The sequence below is a fragment of the Fukomys damarensis genome, unplaced genomic scaffold (genome assembly GCF_012274545.1).
Source record: "Fukomys damarensis isolate Sample0158 unplaced genomic scaffold, DMR_v1.0_HiC HiC_scaffold_35, whole genome shotgun sequence".
Classification (NCBI taxonomy): Eukaryota; Metazoa; Chordata; class Mammalia; order Rodentia; family Bathyergidae; genus Fukomys; species Fukomys damarensis.
Window position 1 is genome coordinate 8136146 of NW_022900947.1, and position 19978 is coordinate 8156123.

At 36.5% G+C, this 19978-nt stretch overlaps 1 protein-coding gene across 1 annotated transcript in view; it reads right to left on the reverse strand.

Moving 5' to 3' along the window:
• Positions 1–14027, reverse strand: part of Rab28 (RAB28, member RAS oncogene family) — an 84975-nt gene extending 70948 nt beyond the window's left edge. The window contains exons 1-3 of the mRNA XM_010641850.3: positions 13735–14027; positions 9067–9163; positions 3808–3896 (exon numbers count right to left, since the gene is read on the reverse strand). Coding sequence (XP_010640152.1) covers positions 3808–3896; positions 9067–9163; positions 13735–13809 — 261 coding nt within the window. The 5' untranslated portion in view covers positions 13810–14027. The remainder of the gene's footprint in view (positions 1–3807; positions 3897–9066; positions 9164–13734) is intronic.
• Positions 14028–19978: the final 5951 nt, after the last annotated feature.

The following is a 19978-nucleotide window of genomic DNA, read 5'->3' on the forward strand; positions in this document are numbered from 1 at the left end:
CAGCATTTAGTTTGGAATATCTTTGGAAGCAGAAAACTTACTACAACATCATCAATTTATGACAATTCATTTCATCATCTCAGAACTCCCACTTTTCTAGTTTCTAGAATATTTCAAAAAATATTCATGAATTTCTCAAAAACACTATGCTACATTGTTGCTTAATAAAACAGCATGTGCCTACAAATCACAGAAATCATAAAGTGCAAAACATAAGGCATCATCGACAAAAGAAAAATGTCAGTATGTATATTCAACATAGAAGCCTCACAGGACAAGTTCTAGGAAGCAATATAATATTCAATTTCTCCCAAGAAATGAAGTATACTAAAAGAGAACAGAGACATTTTACTAAACTCGGCTACTCAAAAAATATGGAAATTCTTGACGTTTCTACACATTTTCACATTAATGTCTGAGATTGTAAGGCGCTAAATAATAACATAAAATATACAGTACTTTAAGATTATTACACAATGTTGTGGGTGTACTAAATGCCACTAATTATACATTTCAGAATGGATAATTTCACACTATATGACTTCCATATCAATGTTTATTTTTACATGCTACTAATGAATTTTAAGTAATTTAAATAAATTTTAAATTATTTTAAGTAAAGTAGAATCAAATTTTGTACAGATATCCTCTCTGTTGTATAGATTCATTTTTTATAAGAAACAGTTCCAAATACAAACTTATGTTCCTGCTACTCAAACACCAAACTCCAATAAAAAATTAAATGAAGATTTTGAGTACTATCTTCATAATGTCTCATGATGATGTGAAAGACATACACTAATTTAAAGCATAAGAAAAAACAAAAGTAAATAGCACATCAATAAATACTATATACTGAGCTCAGCAAGCATCAAATAATAACATTCAACGGCATTACTGTAGTTCTAAACCTGTCATTAAATTGAAACCAATAGGTCAAAGCATTAAAACAGCAACTTCTTAGCCAGGTGTGGTGGTGCACGCCTGTAATCCCAGCACTCAGGAGGCTGAGCCAGGAAGATCGCTGTGAGTTTGAGACCAGTCGGACTACATAGTGAGTTCCAGGTCAGTCTCAACTACATAGTGAGACCCTGTCTCAAAAAACAAGAACAAAAACAAAAACACAGCAACTTCTTCACTGAACATGCTCAGAGTGAAGTAATTAACTTTTTAAAGTATATTACTACAGAGCCAGGCGTGGTGGTGCACGCCTGTAATGGCAGCACTCCGGAGGCTGAAGCAGGAGGATCCCTGTGAGTTCGAGACCAACCTGGGCTACATAGTGAGTTCCGGGTCAGTCTCAATTACATAAGGAAACCCTGTCTTAAAAAAATCAAAAAAAAAAAAAAAAGTGTATTACTACAATATATGTTTCTATTTGTGTGATTTTTACCTAAAAACTTAAAAACTAGGGCTGGGGATTTAGCTCAGCGGTTCCACCGCCTGCCTCACAGGCACAAGGACCCAAATTCAATCCCCCATACAAAAAAAAAAAACATAATTACTTTTGGGTTGGGGATTTAGCTCAGTGGCATCGCCACTTGCCTCCCAAGCACAAGGCCCTGAGTTCAATCCCCAGTACCAACAAAAAAAAAAAACTTAAAAACTATATTGCAAGCTCATGTTGCCAAAGAATTTTTATGTAATTGTTCAGGTGATTTCTTGCTCTACATAATTTTCTTCTGAAAATACATCATTATCATATTAATTTATTGTATGTCCTTCATACATATAGTGGGACTTAGTTATCTGATGTAAAATATAGATGTCTATTAAATCTATTTTGCTTTGGGAGGGATTGTTTGGTCTGTTATTACTTTTTTTTCTTTTTTCTTTGAATAATAAAAGAAAGTAGTAATAAAAAATACAAAAAACACTCATTACTTTTATAAAAAAAATCAAAATTTCATAACAAAAGAGAATGACAATAGTTAACATATTGTATATCATGATCTTAAAAGAACACCCAAAACGCTACTCAGAGTATAAGACATAAACCAAAAGAAAGACTTACAAAGAAAACAAAAGAACAAAACTTTAGTTTTCGTGAACAAAAACAAAACTACTAATACAAATGAAACAAATAAGCATATATCTTAAAATATTCTGCAACATCAGAATTGATAATTTGGTTTTGATTTTTTTTTTTTCTTGGTTTTTTTGAGACAGGGTCTCACTATGTAGTTGAGACTGACCTGGAACTCATTATGCAGCCCAAGCTGGTCTTGAACTCACAGCGATCCTCCAGTCTACCTCCTGAATGCTGGGATTACAGGAGTGCACCACCATGCCTGACTCTCAGAATTGATAATTTGGGCAATTACATATCTGAACTTCTTTCCCGGCTTCCTATTTATCTATCTTCTATTTTGCATCGTCTCCATATATATTTTCTCATAAAAGCACATGCGATATTTAAGCTTGTGTGACTTATTCCACTCAATGTGCTCTCAAGTTACATCCATTTGCCAACAAATGCCTCAAGTTTAACTTTCTTTATGGCCAAGTAGTACTCCATTGTGTATAAATACCACAGCGTCTTTATTCATTCTCTGTTGATGGACATACAGTCTGTTTGCAAGATCTAGCTTTTACAAATTGGCTGCTATAAACAAAGATATGCATGTATCCCTATAGTATGATGACTTTAAAACTTTTGGGAAGATACCTCGAAGGGCAACTGGTTTGGGGTTTTGTAGCACTTTGCTATGTACTAGGCTGGCTGCCCAAGGCTCACAAGTGTTGGAATTACAAGTATGCGCCATCATGCCCAGCTAAATTTGAAGAATTGTAATTATTTGCTAGACAATACAATACAGACCCAAAACATAGATAGATATGCTTTTTGTCATTGTAACTTAAAATGAAATTAAATTTCTATTTTTCATTCAATCATGACTGCAGACACTATAATCAAATTAGTTAATATCAAAATATCATTTATCATTATACTTATTCAACTGCTGATAACAATATCTAGTAATATAAGAAGCATATGAAGACTGTCACCCATTCACACATTCACATCATTCCAAACATAATTTGAGGAAGATAAAACTAAAGGACTAGCACAAGCAACATATGCATCTCTCTACGTATCAGATAAAAATCAAATTAGGATGTGGTTTTTCTATGAAATGGAATACTACTCAGCCATAAAGAATGAGAAATTAGATTCATTCATAGAAAAATGGATACATATTGAGGATATACTCCTAAGTGAAATAAATAAGTCACACATGTATAAATACCGAATAGTTTCTCTGGTGTGAAAAACTGTAATAGTACATAAGATCCTAATGAGATAACTGACAATGTGAAATAGGAAGAAAAGGGCTAAAGCTGGAGGGAAAGAGGGAAGGGTACGGGAAAGGTAGTAGGGGAAAAGAAAAAAATATGAGAAAATGAAAAAAATGGAAATAAAGTGTTTGTAAATGGGGAGGAGCTGAGGGGATGAAGGGAGGGCAGGGACAAGGGGAAAAAATGAGAACCAAGACCTGTCATGTAGAGGTACAAGATCCCAATGATGAATATAACTGTACTGTATACCTAAAATGTACCAATAAACTCAATTAAAAAAAATCAAATTAGGAAGGGCCAGGATTTAACTCAGTGGAACCGTGCCTGCCTTGCAAGTGCAAGGTCCTGAGTACAATCCCAGGTACCACAAAGAAAAATTCAAATTAGTAAGAAAGAAAGTGTATGAGAGTGTGTGTGCATGCATGGGTGTGCGTGGGTGTACATACCTGTGCATGCTGTGGTAAAGAGAATATTTCAATGCTACAATAATCAGAATTCATACTATACCTGTGCTCCATAGATATATTTATCCAACATTTTTCCACCTATTGTCTGCCCTCCTATATCCCAAACTTGAAGAGTAACATTCAAATTTCCTAAAATACAAAAAAAGACATAAAATAAGAACATAAAAAGTAACAATGTATATGTGATATGTTTATACTAGTCATTTTCAAAATAGGATATTTTCTGTGGAAAAGAGTTCTTAAGAGGTTTTATTGGAAAAATGCTTTTGATACCAAATTAGATTAAAGGGCATGAAGTTTCATACATTAAAAAAAGTAACAATGTAACAGCTGAGTACAGTTTCACAAAACACTAAGTCACAATGATAACTCAATTTGCCTTTATTCTGCAAATTCATATGGTCAAATATTTGGAACTGTGAAAATAATGTCAAAGAAATCATAGTTGGGAATCAAGATTTGTCTCTATGTATTTCCATGGAACTACATTTACAACAGTCTTCAAAACAAAAGAAAATAAAGTAAGCTTTAATTTAAAAACTTAAGCCTTAGAAAAAAAGGAAGGAAGGAAGAAGGCAGGCAGGCAAAAGAGAGGAAAAGGAAGAGGAAAGGAGGCACGGAGGGAAGGAACACTGTTTCTCAAGGAAAAAAACAATAAAGTACATATGCATGGAGTGAGAAATATACTTTAAAAATAAAAATTGAAGCTTGATATACTAACCCACCCAATCACTCACGGGAACTTTGCTGCCGGTTCTAAATTCTACAGGTTCTAAAACTCAGACTACAAAGATACACCTATAATTTCAACCCAAATGAATGAACTGTTTTTAATTTTAATGTCAACTATGTAAAGGTAAACAATCAAAAATTACTTTTCAAAAGTACATTTGGTAGTTTGCTCAGAACTGATGTGGGACATAGGGACTCAGTCAGTATATCTCTAAATATCTGGTGCATTCAGAACTGTTCAAAGCATATCCACTGAAATAATTATAGGTTTTTCAAAGCTTTCAAAAAATAGTGTAATGAATCTTCTTCTCCTGGCAAGCACCCTACAACACTAAAAGGCAATCTTTAAAATTAATTTGTACATTTTATTAAATATATGACTGAAGCAAATATTTGAGATAAACTATTTTTATCAATTCAACTAATGACTGAGCTATAAAAGTCAAGTAACATGTCCAATAAGCATTTCAGACTAATATTTCAAACTGTTTTTCCTCACAAAACTATGCAGTTTTCTCCAGAGTCTCAACTGGTACCTCCTGAATGATTTGTCAATCCAGAAAATTCAAGACAAAAACTGAAAAAATGATCTCACTCAAAAACAAAAAGGATTACTAAGATATGCATGCATGCTAATGTAAAACACTGAAGTCAGACAATGTCAAGCACCACATTTAACTACATAACTGAAAAGAAAGCATGACACTGGATCAACCAGCAACGTCTTGCCCTTAAATGTGAGCTTGGAGGGTCTGTATTACAATCTTTCCGTTATTTGAATAAGGGTCTGGTCCATCTGCCACAGTGCAGGGGAATTCCAGCAGCACTGGAAGACAGCTACTGAAGTTCAGCCCCCACTCCCACTGACCGCACCTTCAGTGCTCACAGAGGAACGACCAAAATGTTCTTAAAGCCCTATGAATCTGAAGAAGTAAATGTCACAGACGAAGATCTGTCCAGCAACTTCTATAAACTCAATTTCTTAAAAATCTAAATTTGTGAGATTCAAAGCTAAAATTATACTCCTTCAATACCATCTGAAAATAAGAAGTAAGAGGTATATTAAAAGTTTCAGGTCTGGCATGTTGGTGCACACCTGTAATCCCAGCACTCAGGAGGCTGAGGCAGGAGAATCGCTGAGTTTGAGACCAGCCTGGGCTATACAGAGAGTTCCAGGTCAGTCTCAACTACATAGTGAGACCCTGTCTCAAAAAACAAACAAACAAAAAAAAGTTTCAGAAACCCCTAAGTAAATACAATATTTGCAAAGCACTTCAGAGTCATTTTATTTCCATTAAAAAACGGGGCTTAAAAGAGTATAAATTTAAGCAATACTTAATAATTACTTAAAAGTATTTAATCCCATTCCTTCAAGGTCAATATGATCCCTGTTGTGTATCCTCAGATCATGATGACATGAAGCTTCTTTCCTTTCCTTCTTTACATTCTGATATTCAGATCCCATCTCAATACTGTGAACACTTCAATTATAAATTTAGGAACACGCTCTTAATTACATTACCAAAGTCCGACTACAATTATTCCAAGACACTGTATCATCTATTCAATGTATATTCATTTATCAAGAGTACTCATTTAAATGTATATCTTTCCAAACAAAAATTGTTCTTTGCTTGTTTTTGCTTTTTAAAATATAAGTTCGAGTGACTCAGAAGTAAAAACAGCTACACACTAATGATAATCCAGTAGAATTGTCATTAATGCATGTCTTCTGGCATATTAGTAAAAAGATCACTATTAGTATAACGTCAAAAAATGATATGAATTTTACAGTTACTTCATATACTTAGAAATGTATCTCTAACTTCTACATTTGAATTTTAGGCTTATTAATACAATAAAACTAAAAAAATGGGGGATTGTTTATCTTAAGAACAAAATCAAAAGAAGATACACTTCAATTTTCTTTTTTGCAGGCATAATCATATGAAGTTTCCTATTATATATCTTCAGAATGACATAACTATAAATCTATGTCAGAGCAATCAAATAATATTATAACCTCTAAAATAAAAACAAGAATCCATCAAATTTCCAAGAAATAAAAAAAAAATTGAAGAAATTGTTGGTAATTTAATCTCCAATGTAAAATGCTACAAAATCCCTGCTCCTCTGAAAGAAATGACAAGTAAATAGAAAAAAAAATAATAAATAAGGTGACAAAATACAGATAAGGCATTTTTAGTACAAATGAAAGCCACCGAGGGGATTCAAGTGTAAAAGTACACTTGGTACCTTGGTGAATCCTGCCTAAAATGCTGCATAGTCAAGATGGAACTAATAAAAAACTGCCCACTTCTTCTACTAAAGATTTAGAAATCCTTTTCACAGCACACCACTGTTTACTGGAGTGTACCCACAAGCTTCCTGAAAGTATTTGGACTAAGGCGCTTAAGAAGCTCTATCAGCAGAATCCCTGACTAACAGATACACTACTTTCAGCAGTAAAATCTGCACAGTGGTTGCATCCAGACTATACAGTATACCAGATCATGAAATACATTAAAACGGATGAGCCTTTGCAAAGTAATGACCTTGAAAACCTGCATGAAGAGAATGTGAATGGATGGGTAGGAGGTTCACAATCTGACTGGGCAGAAGACTTTACCAAACTAGTAACACCTTATGCTGCTTTACTATAAATTCAAAAACGCTGTGTTTTACTCAACAAATGATACAAATACTAATCATTACATCAATACTTATAAAGACTAGGAGCCCATTAATGTATTCAACTCGTTTCAATAATGTCAATTATACAACATCAAGATGCACTAAAACAATTTTTCACACTGAAATGTCTACCATAATTTTGAGTTTATTTCAGTCTATCACCTATAGAAAACCAACTGATTTTTAAAAAGACAGAAATTTCCTTCTAAAACACTGCTTATCAAAATAAAAACATCATCAAGAAAACTGAAATATACATTCAGTAAAAGTATACACTGCCTAGTATCATTCTGTAACCTAAAAATTTTCTAAGTCTAAAATGTACTATAAATTTGGATTCTGAGAACATCAAAGTTTTTTACAAAGTAAACAAAATTTTAAAATTGGTAGTACTGTGGAACAGATCAGCAATCACCACAAACATCACCTATATAAAATATCCAAAACCAGCCTTTTTATAATATTTGAGTTAAGCCTTTCAATTTAAAAAAATCAGAAAAATTAAATAAAATTATGGAAAAACTGGTGCTTTGTTAAATATTAAAATAAAATAGCTGACAACTATATATATATTACATTGAAGTTCTCTGTATACAATTAGCATTTCTGAAAAAATGTTGTGAAAGTAAGTTTTCAGCATTTATATTACATAATTTATGCATGTATTCTACTAGGGATTGATGTAACTATTCTAAATGTAGTACTAATCTATCAATTAGAATAATACAAATAAAATTATATTTTCAGTATTGAATGTATTCAAAGAAAATACAAATGAAATAAAATGTACCCATATTTCTCATTAAACCTGTTGAATAATCAAATTCTTTCTTCCTCATGCTGTATTTCTTGATATATTTTTCCTCGATAACAAATGCAAACCATCACAAAATATAACACAGTGTATTAGTAATAAGATACGAAAAATACCTCCAATTACCAAGAACTTTCCTTAGCTTCTCGGTAACTTCATGAGAAGATGTTTGAGAGGTTAACTTATTTCAATAATACTGGAATTTATTAAGCCTCTTCCCACTATCTGAACTCCAGTACATGAATGTGACATTATGCTTGGAACAATTTTATTCAAATATGTGTCCTCACAGCAAAGAGGGTAGATGTTTACAAAGTCAAACAAGATAAACTGCTGTTAATAAAATACTTTAAACATATAATTTAGCCAGTGAGATTGAACAGACAGTGTAGTTTAAAGCCCCAAAATTGTTCAGAAACTAACTTAAAACATAAACCACTCGTTTTTTGTTATTATTTCCCTGTATTTCCCACAAAATGTGCTGCAACTGGCATCTAAATAGTTTCTTTGCATGGTGAACTGAAACATCTTGAATGCTCAAACTGTATTTTTATGAGAGCCTGGGGACCCTAAATTTTAGTGGTCTATTAAATGCCAGCAATTTCATGCTGCCTTGCATAAAACAGCATTCACATATTAGAGCGCAGAAGTTCCACAGCTACATTATACTTCTGTTCCAATTTTCAAACAAAAAAACTGAAGCAGAAGCTAATCAAAATAGTATTTAAAAAACAATCCTTCCCAAACTTTTCACATTTAGTTACTATCTGCTAAAAATGCACAGCATTTAGTTTTTTTAAAGACCATTAAATTATATAACTATTGTTTAGCCTCAAAAAATGTATAGTGGCCAAAAATAGTGAGGGAATGGTGGTGGTTTTCTCACATCCATGCACAGTGTACGCACAGGGCAGATGGCAGTGAAAGTAACCTCATGAAGAAAATTGCATACATTTTCGTGTAGAAGCAGCCCCGGTACTTATTTTACGCATTTCTGCCTTGTACCTCTTATTGTAAGACTAACACAATCGTCCATGTTAAGACTTTTTAGTCTCTTACCTGGCAACGTTATCCTTCTCAAAAAGAAATCCAGTCCTATAGTTTGTTTGTACTGTTTCCCAAAAGTTTCTTGAGCAAAACATGTGGCTAAGGAGGTCTAAAAGAATTGATATACAGAATATCAAAATTAATTTTTAAACAAAATTAATGTTTAAAAAATATAAACATAAGATCATTATTAAATCTTAAGTAATCTTAATAGTTATACTCCAATTAATCCAGCAAGCAACTTTAAACAGCTCTAATCACTTCCAAGGAGAGGAGGGATCTAATACCACTAGGTAAATTTCACTTGCAAGCAGCCAGCGAAGGACCACAAACTAATCAGCTACAATTCCTTGAATCCCAGTCGTCAAGCTCCTTTTGCTTCACAGAAATTAGAATTTGGGACTTATCAATGGAAAAAGACTAAAGCAACACGATTAAAGACCTGAATCTTATGTATCAGTTCAATAAAATTTTCAGAAAACTCTTAAATTTACCTTTTATGGGTAGCTCTGTCCTCAGCTAATAATAAGAAGCACTAATTAAGGATGGGAAAACTGCTTTTGGAATATTTCTTTTTTTTCTATAAGAAAAAAATCTTAGTTTTCAAATTTTTCTCTCAAGATATTAGTATGATGTAGAATGACCTTTATAATATGCATTTTAAATAAAAAGGTAGTATTTTTAATTAATATAAATAAGTAAAATAAATATTTTCCAAGAACTATAATACTAAAAAGGTCAAATTATAACAAGAACAGGTATTTATTGACTTTTTAAAATAAAATCTCAAAAGATTCATTTAAAAACTGTAGCGCTTTCTTTTAGAGTACCTTTTTTATCAAAGCAACAAAACAATCACTTTGGTAAAACAAAAAGAAAATGAAGTAACTCCATAAATCAGACTTCTGATACAAGTTAAGTGCACTATTCCTATTTTAAAGTCTTCGGAAAGGAAAAAGAGACAGTCTCTCTAAGCCTTTATGCTCTTCAAGACAGGCTGCCGAAGTTAGGGGGAATTCTTTATTTTAAATATAAAAATGAGATGTTGACACTTAAAATCATGAAAACTAAAATACAAATTTCCAAGACAGCATATTAGGGTTAATTATGATGTAAACACAACTGTACAAATTAAAACTTTGCCAAACTTCCATTCCTTTTAACAAGATAACCCACACATGCAAAATGATATTTTTCATGCAAATGGCAATTTGCACAAATGCCAAATTTTTTCATATTAAAATATTCAGAACTTGTAACATTTCTAAAAATCTATGATCAAGTATTTATTGAGAATTATATGAAAGTTGTTCTTCTAGACATATTTGTTACCTTCCTTAAACATAAATCAATATAAAAACATGAAACTAAAAGAACTTAGTGGTTTTTTTTTAAGAGTTTTTGGGTTTCACTTAGCTTCAGTGATGCCATTGAATTTGTCTAACTTAGACCACAAAATCATTTGTGAAGAATCTCAGAGTTCTAGAGAAAAATAACTAATACTAATACTCAACATTTCAAATATTTAATACACAGATGGTTGAAATACTTAAAAGTTAAAGAAAAACTAATGGCATATGTAATGGCTGTTGTCTGAGATACTTTTTCAAGTTAAAATTCAAATTTTAACTTTTTTCTTTACAATTCAGAAAAATTCTGAATAAGCTTCTTTCCTTGGAAACAGGACTATGAGATTTTTAAAGTCCTATCAAACATTTGAGGCAAACGTAAAGCCTCAAAATCATAGGATTTTTAACTGAATGGGGTATAAACTGTCAAAACTACAAATACAGGGAACACACAGAGTACTAAAGCAAATTTTTATATTATCTCCTGACATTTTGCTACGAAAATTATACAAAGAAGCAACTAATCAGTAGCTGGCACTTCCTTTTATGCCACCTTTCACAGTCAGTGATTTCTCAAAAGTTACTGTATAAATACCCTTCTGAAATAATTATAAAGTGGACACATCTAAAATATTTTTATCTGATTGTACGGGTACAGATTTGGAAATTTTCTAGCTTTTTATAAATTACCTTTACAAATACGGACATGACAACAAAAAAGAATATTTTGCCTCAAAAAATCGTTAAGAAAATGTACAATTAAATCGTTATGAATCAGAACAGGAAGAAACAGAAGCACGTGTCACTGGAGGGAGGAGCCAAATTCCTCTTAGGAGAAACGTTAGTGGTCATCTCAGTACTTTCCTCTATCATTGTCAGTGTGTACAAAAATGCCCAGTGTTAAACCAGCAAGAAAAACTACTGCTAAAAAAAAAATGGCAAAGAGTTAAATCAAAATACATACATCAGAGATAGAGAAGCTGTTCATAAAAGGACAGTGAAAGAAAGGGACTAGGAATGTTGGTAGCTGCCAATAATTTAAAAGCTGAACAGAGTATGGAGGGAAAAAAAATGTTTGATATAAGACTAAAGGAAGGTTAGGTTAGTTAGAAAGTTAGGGTTCAGGCGCTCATTTCAGAAAAATTCTGGCAGAAAAAGTTGCTAGAGTTTGAAAAGAGGTTAGTCAAGAAGATGAACACTAAGCCTGAGCACTATGAAAATATCACTGTTACTCTTTGAAGCAGAATGACAGTCCTGATTCAACAATACAGAAGCGAAAAAATACACTCTGTCCTGTGCTACAGTTTTAGAAGAGATGAAAAAAATCATAATTATTCATAGTAAACTAGCAATGAAGGGAAAACAAGTATGACAGTCTAATTTTTAAAACTAAATAGAAAATTATTAACAAATTATAACTAAGTAGCACATGTACCATAGATAAGTACTAGAAGGAAAATGAAAAGTTTAAAGAAATATGAGAGCAAATAGGACAATAGGTAATTTAAGAGGTTTTTTGCAATTGTATTACCACTGTGGGCTGTTATCACTTTAAATGAGAAAGCATCTCAGTCATCACTTCAAAACAATACATTTTGGAAAACAAAAAAATTAGGTGATGTCAAAAGAAAATCTAAATAAACTGGACATTATGGTTAAGGTCTGTAATCCCAGCACTACGGAGGCTGAGGCAGGAGGACTGCAAGTTCAAAGGCATCCTGGGATACATAAGAAGATCTATCTCAAAAAAATCACACTAAAAAATTAAAAGTTAAAGAACTGAGAAAACAATCAAAATTTAACTTAAAATATTTGTTGAATAAGTGTTAAAAAGCTTGTTGATTTATAACAATTCACTTACTAAAAAAAAAAAAAAAGGTTTTTAAATGTACAAAACCTCAGAATACTTCATAAAGTGGCCCCAAGCTTTTTTCTTCCCAAAAATATCTAAAGTTAAACACAGCATATTAAATGTTTCCTTAGAATAAATTTCTACTACAAAGTATACTGGAATGACAACAGAGAAGTCAACAGAATATCCAAATTTTGCATATGTAAGACAAAAACCTTTCCCAGAGGCGCTGGAAAGTCAAATTTCAGAACCAAAAGCAGCAGCAGCAGCATCTTATGCGTACTGCTAACTGCCAGGGGATAAAGAGAAGCCGTTACCGCAGAAACCAGAGTCCCAGCTCCATCAGCAACATGGAAATGTGAAGCCCGAAAATGGGAAACTGGCGGCAGTCAGAACCAGCGGGTCTGAAGACTGGCTACAAAAAGAAGGGAGGTAGAAGAAAGACAACCACCAACATCCACAGAAGTGTAGGCGCCCTCGGTAAGAGTGACAGGTGTGCAGACACCCTGGACAGAGGCTCTTCTCCGGACAGGGAGGCTGCTAGGGACCTCTGACATCTTAGGGACCCCCCCCCCGCGCGCCATGGGAGCCAAGGAGATCGCCTGGCTACAGGATACTCTCACTCTCCTTCACTGAAACCACGGTCACCCAGCTAGACTGGAAGGCAGGGACGCCCCTCTCGGGCTGGCAGCTTTATCCTCAGCATCCTGCCCACGAGAGGAGCCCGATCAACATCTGCTGAACACATGCTCATACTGACAGGTGCTGTGCTGCGAACACAGACGAAGAACACGTACAATACTGAAATCCCAACTGATGTTTATTGAGTGTACACCGTACTCTAGGCGCTTTGTGTGCGTTTTCACGTATTTTCACATTTCACCCTTTGCAGGGACCCCTAACCACTGGGTATGTGGCGAAGGAATCTCAGGCAGGCTCGCAACGTGCCCTGCAGCGAACCGACCAGTGAGTGACGGATCCCCAGTAATCACCGAGGGAATGTGATTTCTGGGCAAAGCTCCTGGGAGCTCGGGGCGCAGTGCAGGCATCAGGACCGGGAAAGGGGCGGGGGCGCAGGTGCAGCCGAGCTGCAGGCAAAGGGAGGGAAGAAGCGCTGGCAGATCTCTCCATCCTTCCAGGGGAGAGGCGGGAAAGTTTCCCGGGAGACATGCCGGCCCGAGTCTTGAAGGAGATGGTGATCCGAGCGGGGAATGGGAACTGACTTTTTGTTTTTCTCAGGGAGCGCGGGGCAGCTCGGGAAAGGGGCGGGGGCGCAGGTGCAGCCGAGCTGCAGGCAAAGGGAGGGAAGAAGCGCTGGCAGATCTCTCCATCCTTCCAGGGGAGAGGCGGGAAAGTTTCCCGGGAGACATGCCGGCCCGAGTCTTGAAGGAGATGGTGATCCGAGCGGGGAATGGGAACTGACTTTTTGTTTTTCTCAGGGAGCGCGGGGCAGCTCTACGCGCCCCTTCGAGGACTGACCTTCCCGGAGGTGCCGTCCCCCAGCACGACGATTTTCAGTTGCCGGTCCTGGCTCTCCTCCTCAGAGTCCGACATGGTGTCCCGAGAATCCAGCCCGCCCCCCCAAGAGAAGGGAGGAAGCGAAGGCGAGGCCTCCGGGGGCGGGGGAGAGGAGGAAGGCGGGCAATGGGGGTCGGATCCCCCGCCCCGGTGTCTCCGCAGCCGCTGGGGGAACCCGGGAGAATCACTCACCCGGCGCCATCTTGCCCGCCTCCCCTCCCCGAGGCGTGCGGCCCCGCCCCTGCGCGTGACGTCATCCTGGAGACCCCGCCCCTACGCCTGTGCAAGGCGACTGCGAGGCTCCCGAGCGGGCCAGACCACTGGGCTTCAGCGGGGCCGTTCCAGCCGGAGAGAAGAAATGTCCCGCTGTTTTCGTTGGTCCAGTGGTTGTAAGAGACCACTTAATGTATCTTTCAAGTTAAGTGAGTAAAATATGGTATAAAAGCTCTGAGACGGTCTACCAAATCTCTTCTTTCCGCCCCCGCCTGAGAGGAAGCGAATGGTTTAGCCCTAGGGGGGGCGGGTCGAAGAGTGGTGACGCCCGGTTGCCCTGGAAGCCGGGGGGGGGTGTGGTTCTGTGGTGAGGCGACGGGGCGGGGCCTGTCTTTGGGCACCGGGGACGCCTAGCCCAGCTGGTCGCGGGACCCGGGGAGAAAGATCCTAGGTATCCTAGGGACGTAGCACGGTGGAGAGCGGCTGCTGCGGGGCGGAGGAGAGACGGTTGCTAAGGTCGCAATCGGGTTCCGGGAAGCTGCAGTCGCTGCGGGGCAGTGTAACTCAGTTCTAGGGGTTCTGTTTGTTTGGGCCTGGGTTTCCTCCTGTCCTTGCGCAGAGTCCGAGGGTTGTCTCCAGGCAGTACTGAGAGCCCACCGCCTCCTGGCGCACAGTCTTCACCCCCAGGGCAGCGTTCTCAAAGTGAGATTCGAGAACCCCTGGGATTTCCACAGAAGGAAAACAGTTTTTCATTGTAATATACACGTCTCGTTTGCCTTTTTCACCTTCTTTCTCACAAGATTACAGTTTTCTGGAGGATACCTGCAGCGTATGACGTCATCACTGACAGCTAAGAGCTTTTGTTTGCTACTGTTTTTAAATATTTTTCATATTCTCAATACGTTAATGATTGGTATAATCCACATACCCATAAACTCTTTGGAGTTCTCAGTAACCAAGAAACGGGACCCTTCCAAAATACTTGAAAACTGCCCTGGTAAGTGGCATAGCTGAAAATTATAGTAAAGTGAGATAAATTCTATAATAATGCCATTTTACACGGTCTACCCCAACTTCATTCCTCTTAGAAATGCTTTAGAGAAGGTAGAATCATTCCCATTTTACACGAGGAATCTTGAATGGCAAAGAGCTCTCAGGCAGTAGTTGTAGACAGGGTATAGTAAGTAAAAAAAAAAAAAAAACAATACAGTGTAAAGAAATACCCAACGTTGGAGAAAGGACTGGAGTTATTTCACAGAGCCACACTTACTATGTGACCTGAAGCCACATTTTCCTTATCTATAAAGTGGACTATCTCCTTTTTGCCTGTGCTTGAGAAGGAAGTGAAATAATTGATGTTAGCTGCTGTTAATGTAACACAGATAGCATGTAAGAAGCCCTCAGGATTGGCCGGCTCCTTTTAGTGATGTGGTGAGTATCATGCCTTCTAGCCATGTGACCATAGACAGGTTTCTGTCTTCTTACCTGTGGTAGGGCTGATCCACGATGAACAGGTGCCCATTTAGTATCTGTTCCCTGTTCTTTGCCTTCTCTCCACTTGCACCACTACTAAGAAGCCTTTCTATATCCCTAGACTTGTTAATTAGAATGTTTTTCAAAAGGGGAGGAGATATATTAAAAGGCTTTGTAATTTTGAATTTGAGCACTCTGCTTCTAGTGTAAACAAACTGGATTCTTTTATGTCCCGAAGGGAAATTAATACACCAGAAATTTGCTTTTCTACTCTTCCTTGATGGAAGTGGACATGTGACCCATTTGACCAATCAATACATTTGTGAGACATTTGAAAAAGATGCTCATCCCCAAATAAAAAGCAAAGAAAAGGAAAAAAGGAAAGAAGAGAACTGTCTCTTGCCTTTCTTTGCTATCATCATTGGGAGAGAACATGCTGTTCAGAACTAACACAGCCTTTTTCGCAACATCTCCTAGGCACTATCTTGTTATGATGAAGAATACTCTTAAGTCACTTAAATTCATTTCTTTACTTGCAAGCAAAAACATCCTAGTTGGCACAACTACTTAGGCTGAAAGCAGTTTGACCAATGTCACAAGACTGATTTTCATGCATGGCTTCATGTGAAGGGAAATCTAGATCAACACATTTTCTTATTGCTTGTTTCCGACGTGATTCCTTTGATGGAGAGACATTTATTTACCTATGGCTGCATTACTAGGACAAAGTTACTGTTTAAAATGTCAGTTGCATAATTTTAGTGACTACATTTTATACATCTGTGGCAAGTTTGGAGATGTAAACTGAGAATTTTAAAACTTAGAGCCATTTTTGTACATTTAAAACAAAAGTACAGAAGTTCCCCATGTGTGAAGGGACGTGTTAGCCTTGAAAGCATCTAATACAGTACTCTGGCATTCTACATAAAAATAGAGTTGATCCACACAAAAAAATTTTAACATCTGTGGATTCTCACAACCATGCCCACAACAGGGCCACAAACTAGGGAAATGTCTCTCAGTGGTCTTAAAACTAATAAAGATTTAGAGAATTATAAACATTTTAAGAAATAAATGTTCTCTTTTTTTTTCCTCATTGAGTTTATTGGTACATTTTAGATATACAGTACAGTTACATTCATTATTGGGATCTCATACCTTTACATGACAGGTCTTGGTTCTCATTTTTTCCCCTTGTCCCTGCCCTCCCTTCACCCCCTCCCCTCTCCCCATTTGCAAACATTTTATTTCCATTTTTTCATTTTCTCCTATTTTTTTCTTTCTCTTATTACCTTTCCCCTATCCTTCCCACTCTCCCTCCACCTTTAGCCCTTTTCTTCCTATTTCACATTGTCAGTTATCTCATTAGGATCTTATATACTATTATAGTTTTTCATACCAGAGAAACTATTCAGTATTTACACATGTGTGACTTATTTATTTCACTTAGGAGTATATCCTCAATATGTATCCATTTTTCTATGAATGAATCTAATTTCTCATTCTTTATGGCTGAGTAGTATTCCATTTTATAGAAAACCCACATCTTTATCCAGTTCCCAACAGATGGGCAAATGGACTGTTTCCAAGTTTTAGCTATTACAAAATGTGCTGCTATAAACATAGGTATGCATATATCACTGTGATATGATTCTTTTAATTCTTTTGGAAAGATACCCAGCAGAGGGATGGCTGGGTCAAATGGAACCTCTAGTCCTAGCTCTTTGAGGTATCTCCATATTGATTTCCATAGTGGTTGCACTACTCTGCACTCCCATCAACAATGGAAAAGGGTTCCTTTCTCCCCACAACCCCGCCAACATTTGTTATTGAGTGATTTCTTGATAGCAGCCATTCTTTGTGGGGTGAGGTGGAATCTCAGTGTTGTTTTCATCTGTATCTCTCGAATGACCAGTGATGCTACATCATTTTTTTTTATTGAGTTTATTGGTACATTTAGGGATACAGTACAGTTACATTCATTGTTGGGATCATGTACCTTTACATGGCAAGTCTTGATTCTCATTTTTTCCCCCTTACCTCTGCCCTCCCTTCACCCCCTCCTCCCCTCCCCATCTACAAACACTTTATTTTCATCTTTTCATTCTCTCACATTTTTTTCTTTTCCCTTTTTGTTCTTCCCCTACGTATCACACCTTCCCTACACCTTTAGCTCCTTTCCTCCCATTTCTAAATGTCAGTAATCTTATTAGAATCTTATGCATTGTTGCAAAATATTCACACCAGGGAAACTATTTTTGACAACAGAGCTGACCATCCCCACTGGAGGAAAGACAGCCTCCTTAATAAATGGTGTTGGAAAAACTGGATCTCAACCTGCCAAAGATTAAAACTAGACCCTTGTCTTTCACCATGCACTAAATTAAAATCCAAGTGGATTAAAGATCTAAATATTAAAACAATCACTAAACTTGCTGGAAGATAAGTTAGGCAGAACTCTTGAAGACATTGGCATAGGAAAAGACTTTATGAACAAATCCTCAGTAGCATGGGAATAGCAGAAAGAATCAACAACTGGGATCTCATTTTATTAAAAAGCTTCTGCACTGCAAAAGAAATCATCAACAGAACTAAGAGAACCTACAATGTGGGAAAAAATTTTTACCAGCTGCTCCTCAGACAAAGGACTATTATCTGGAATATATAAAGAACTCAAAACTATCAGGCCCCCCGCAAATATAAGGACCCAATTCAAAAATGGGCATCTGAAATGAACAGACATTTCTCAGACAAAGAAGTAAAAGCAGCAAGTAAATAAATGTTATTTAGAACAAGAACCCCAATTTGAAAGTACTATTGCTGGCATCCCTAACAGATGATCATACAAACCTTATTAGAAAACATCTACATGCGAGAAGTTTGTCCCTGCATGAAGCAACCTGGACTATGGACGAAGAAGGCTTGGTTATTAAAATACTCGCTATAGAGAGTTTCTCAACATTCTAATTCCAGATAATGGTATTAGTCACGGCTTCTCTAGTAAAACAAGAACTCGTCATTTAAAGGATAATCAAAATGACTCACTAATGCTTGTTTTAACAGATATTCAGTGAATGCCTACTGTGTAGCAGGCATTCTTGTTCATGACTTCTGAGGACACAGAAATGAGCGAAATGGAGGAGAGCTGTACTCCATTGACTTTACAGTCTGGTGAGAGAGATATAGTACCCTGAATAATGGTCACAGAGATGTCAGCTCCAAATCATCAGAAACTATAAATGTTAACTTATTTGGAGGAAGTACCTGTTAAATGTCATTCAGTGAAAAATCTTGAGATAGCAAAATTATCTTGGATTATTTTGGTGAACCCTCAATGCAATCACATGTATCCTTATCAGGAAAATTGGAAGAAGATTTGATTCAGAAGAGAAATCAATGTTACTAGAGTTACAGAGACTACAGTGATGCAGCCACAAGCCAAGAAATGATAGTGACCAGAAGAAGCAGGAAGGGACAAAACTAGATTCTTCCCTGGAGCTTGCAGAGGGAAGATAACCCTGTCCATGCCTGACTTCATTGCAGTGGCACTAACTTAGGACTTCTAGCCCTCAGATCTGTGACAAAATAATTTTATGTTATTTTCAGATTCCAAGTTATCTGACATAACAGCCACACAAAGTTGATGCAAAGACAAATAGAGATACTTAATCATTAAGAAAACTTCAGATTAAAATAGTAAAACAGCTGGTAGATGGGATAGAGCAAAAAATATCTGAATATTATTATTGATCACTAAAAAAGGTTGAAAAGGGCTGGGAATTTAGCTCAGTGGTTCGGTGGCCTGCCTTGCAAGTGCAAGGACTCGAGTTCAATCCCCGGTACCAAAAAAAAAAAAAAAAAAAAACAGTTAAAAAAATAGTGAATCAATCAGGGAGTAAATTGAGTTCAGAAAGTACCATTCTCTACCATCTTCTTAACAAATCCAATAGTTGTCCATCAGTTTCTTTCATCTTTTTAAAATATTTCATAATTTTGTAAATGCAGACCCTATGACTAAACCCCATTAGAATATAGATTTGGGGAAAAGTAAAAATTTACTGATTAAGGCAAAATTATGGCCATATTCTCATCTTATCAGTCCTGTGTTTCTGCTGGAAAGACAAAAATATACTAATGTTCTCCAGAGTTTATTAAACTCCTATAGTATCAAATAAAGACACCTCAAACCCCCTTGTTTTTCTATAAACACACATACAAAGATACACATGTGTATAAACACCATTTTGACTAATGTATACAATTTGAAATCCTAGCAGGCTTTTTTGTGTTCTCTGTCATTGCCTCCTCAAAAGTGTTCTGACTTCTTGCACTATTAATCAGTTTTACCTGCTTTTGAACTTCATTTGAATAGCCACATACACTAGATATTCTTTGATATCTAGCTCCCTTTCCTTCCATAATATGTCCATGAAAGTCATCATGTTGTACATACAGCAGATGGTTGTGTTTTTCCATTGCTGCTATTCCATTGTATGGATTTATCTCAAGTTATTTACCC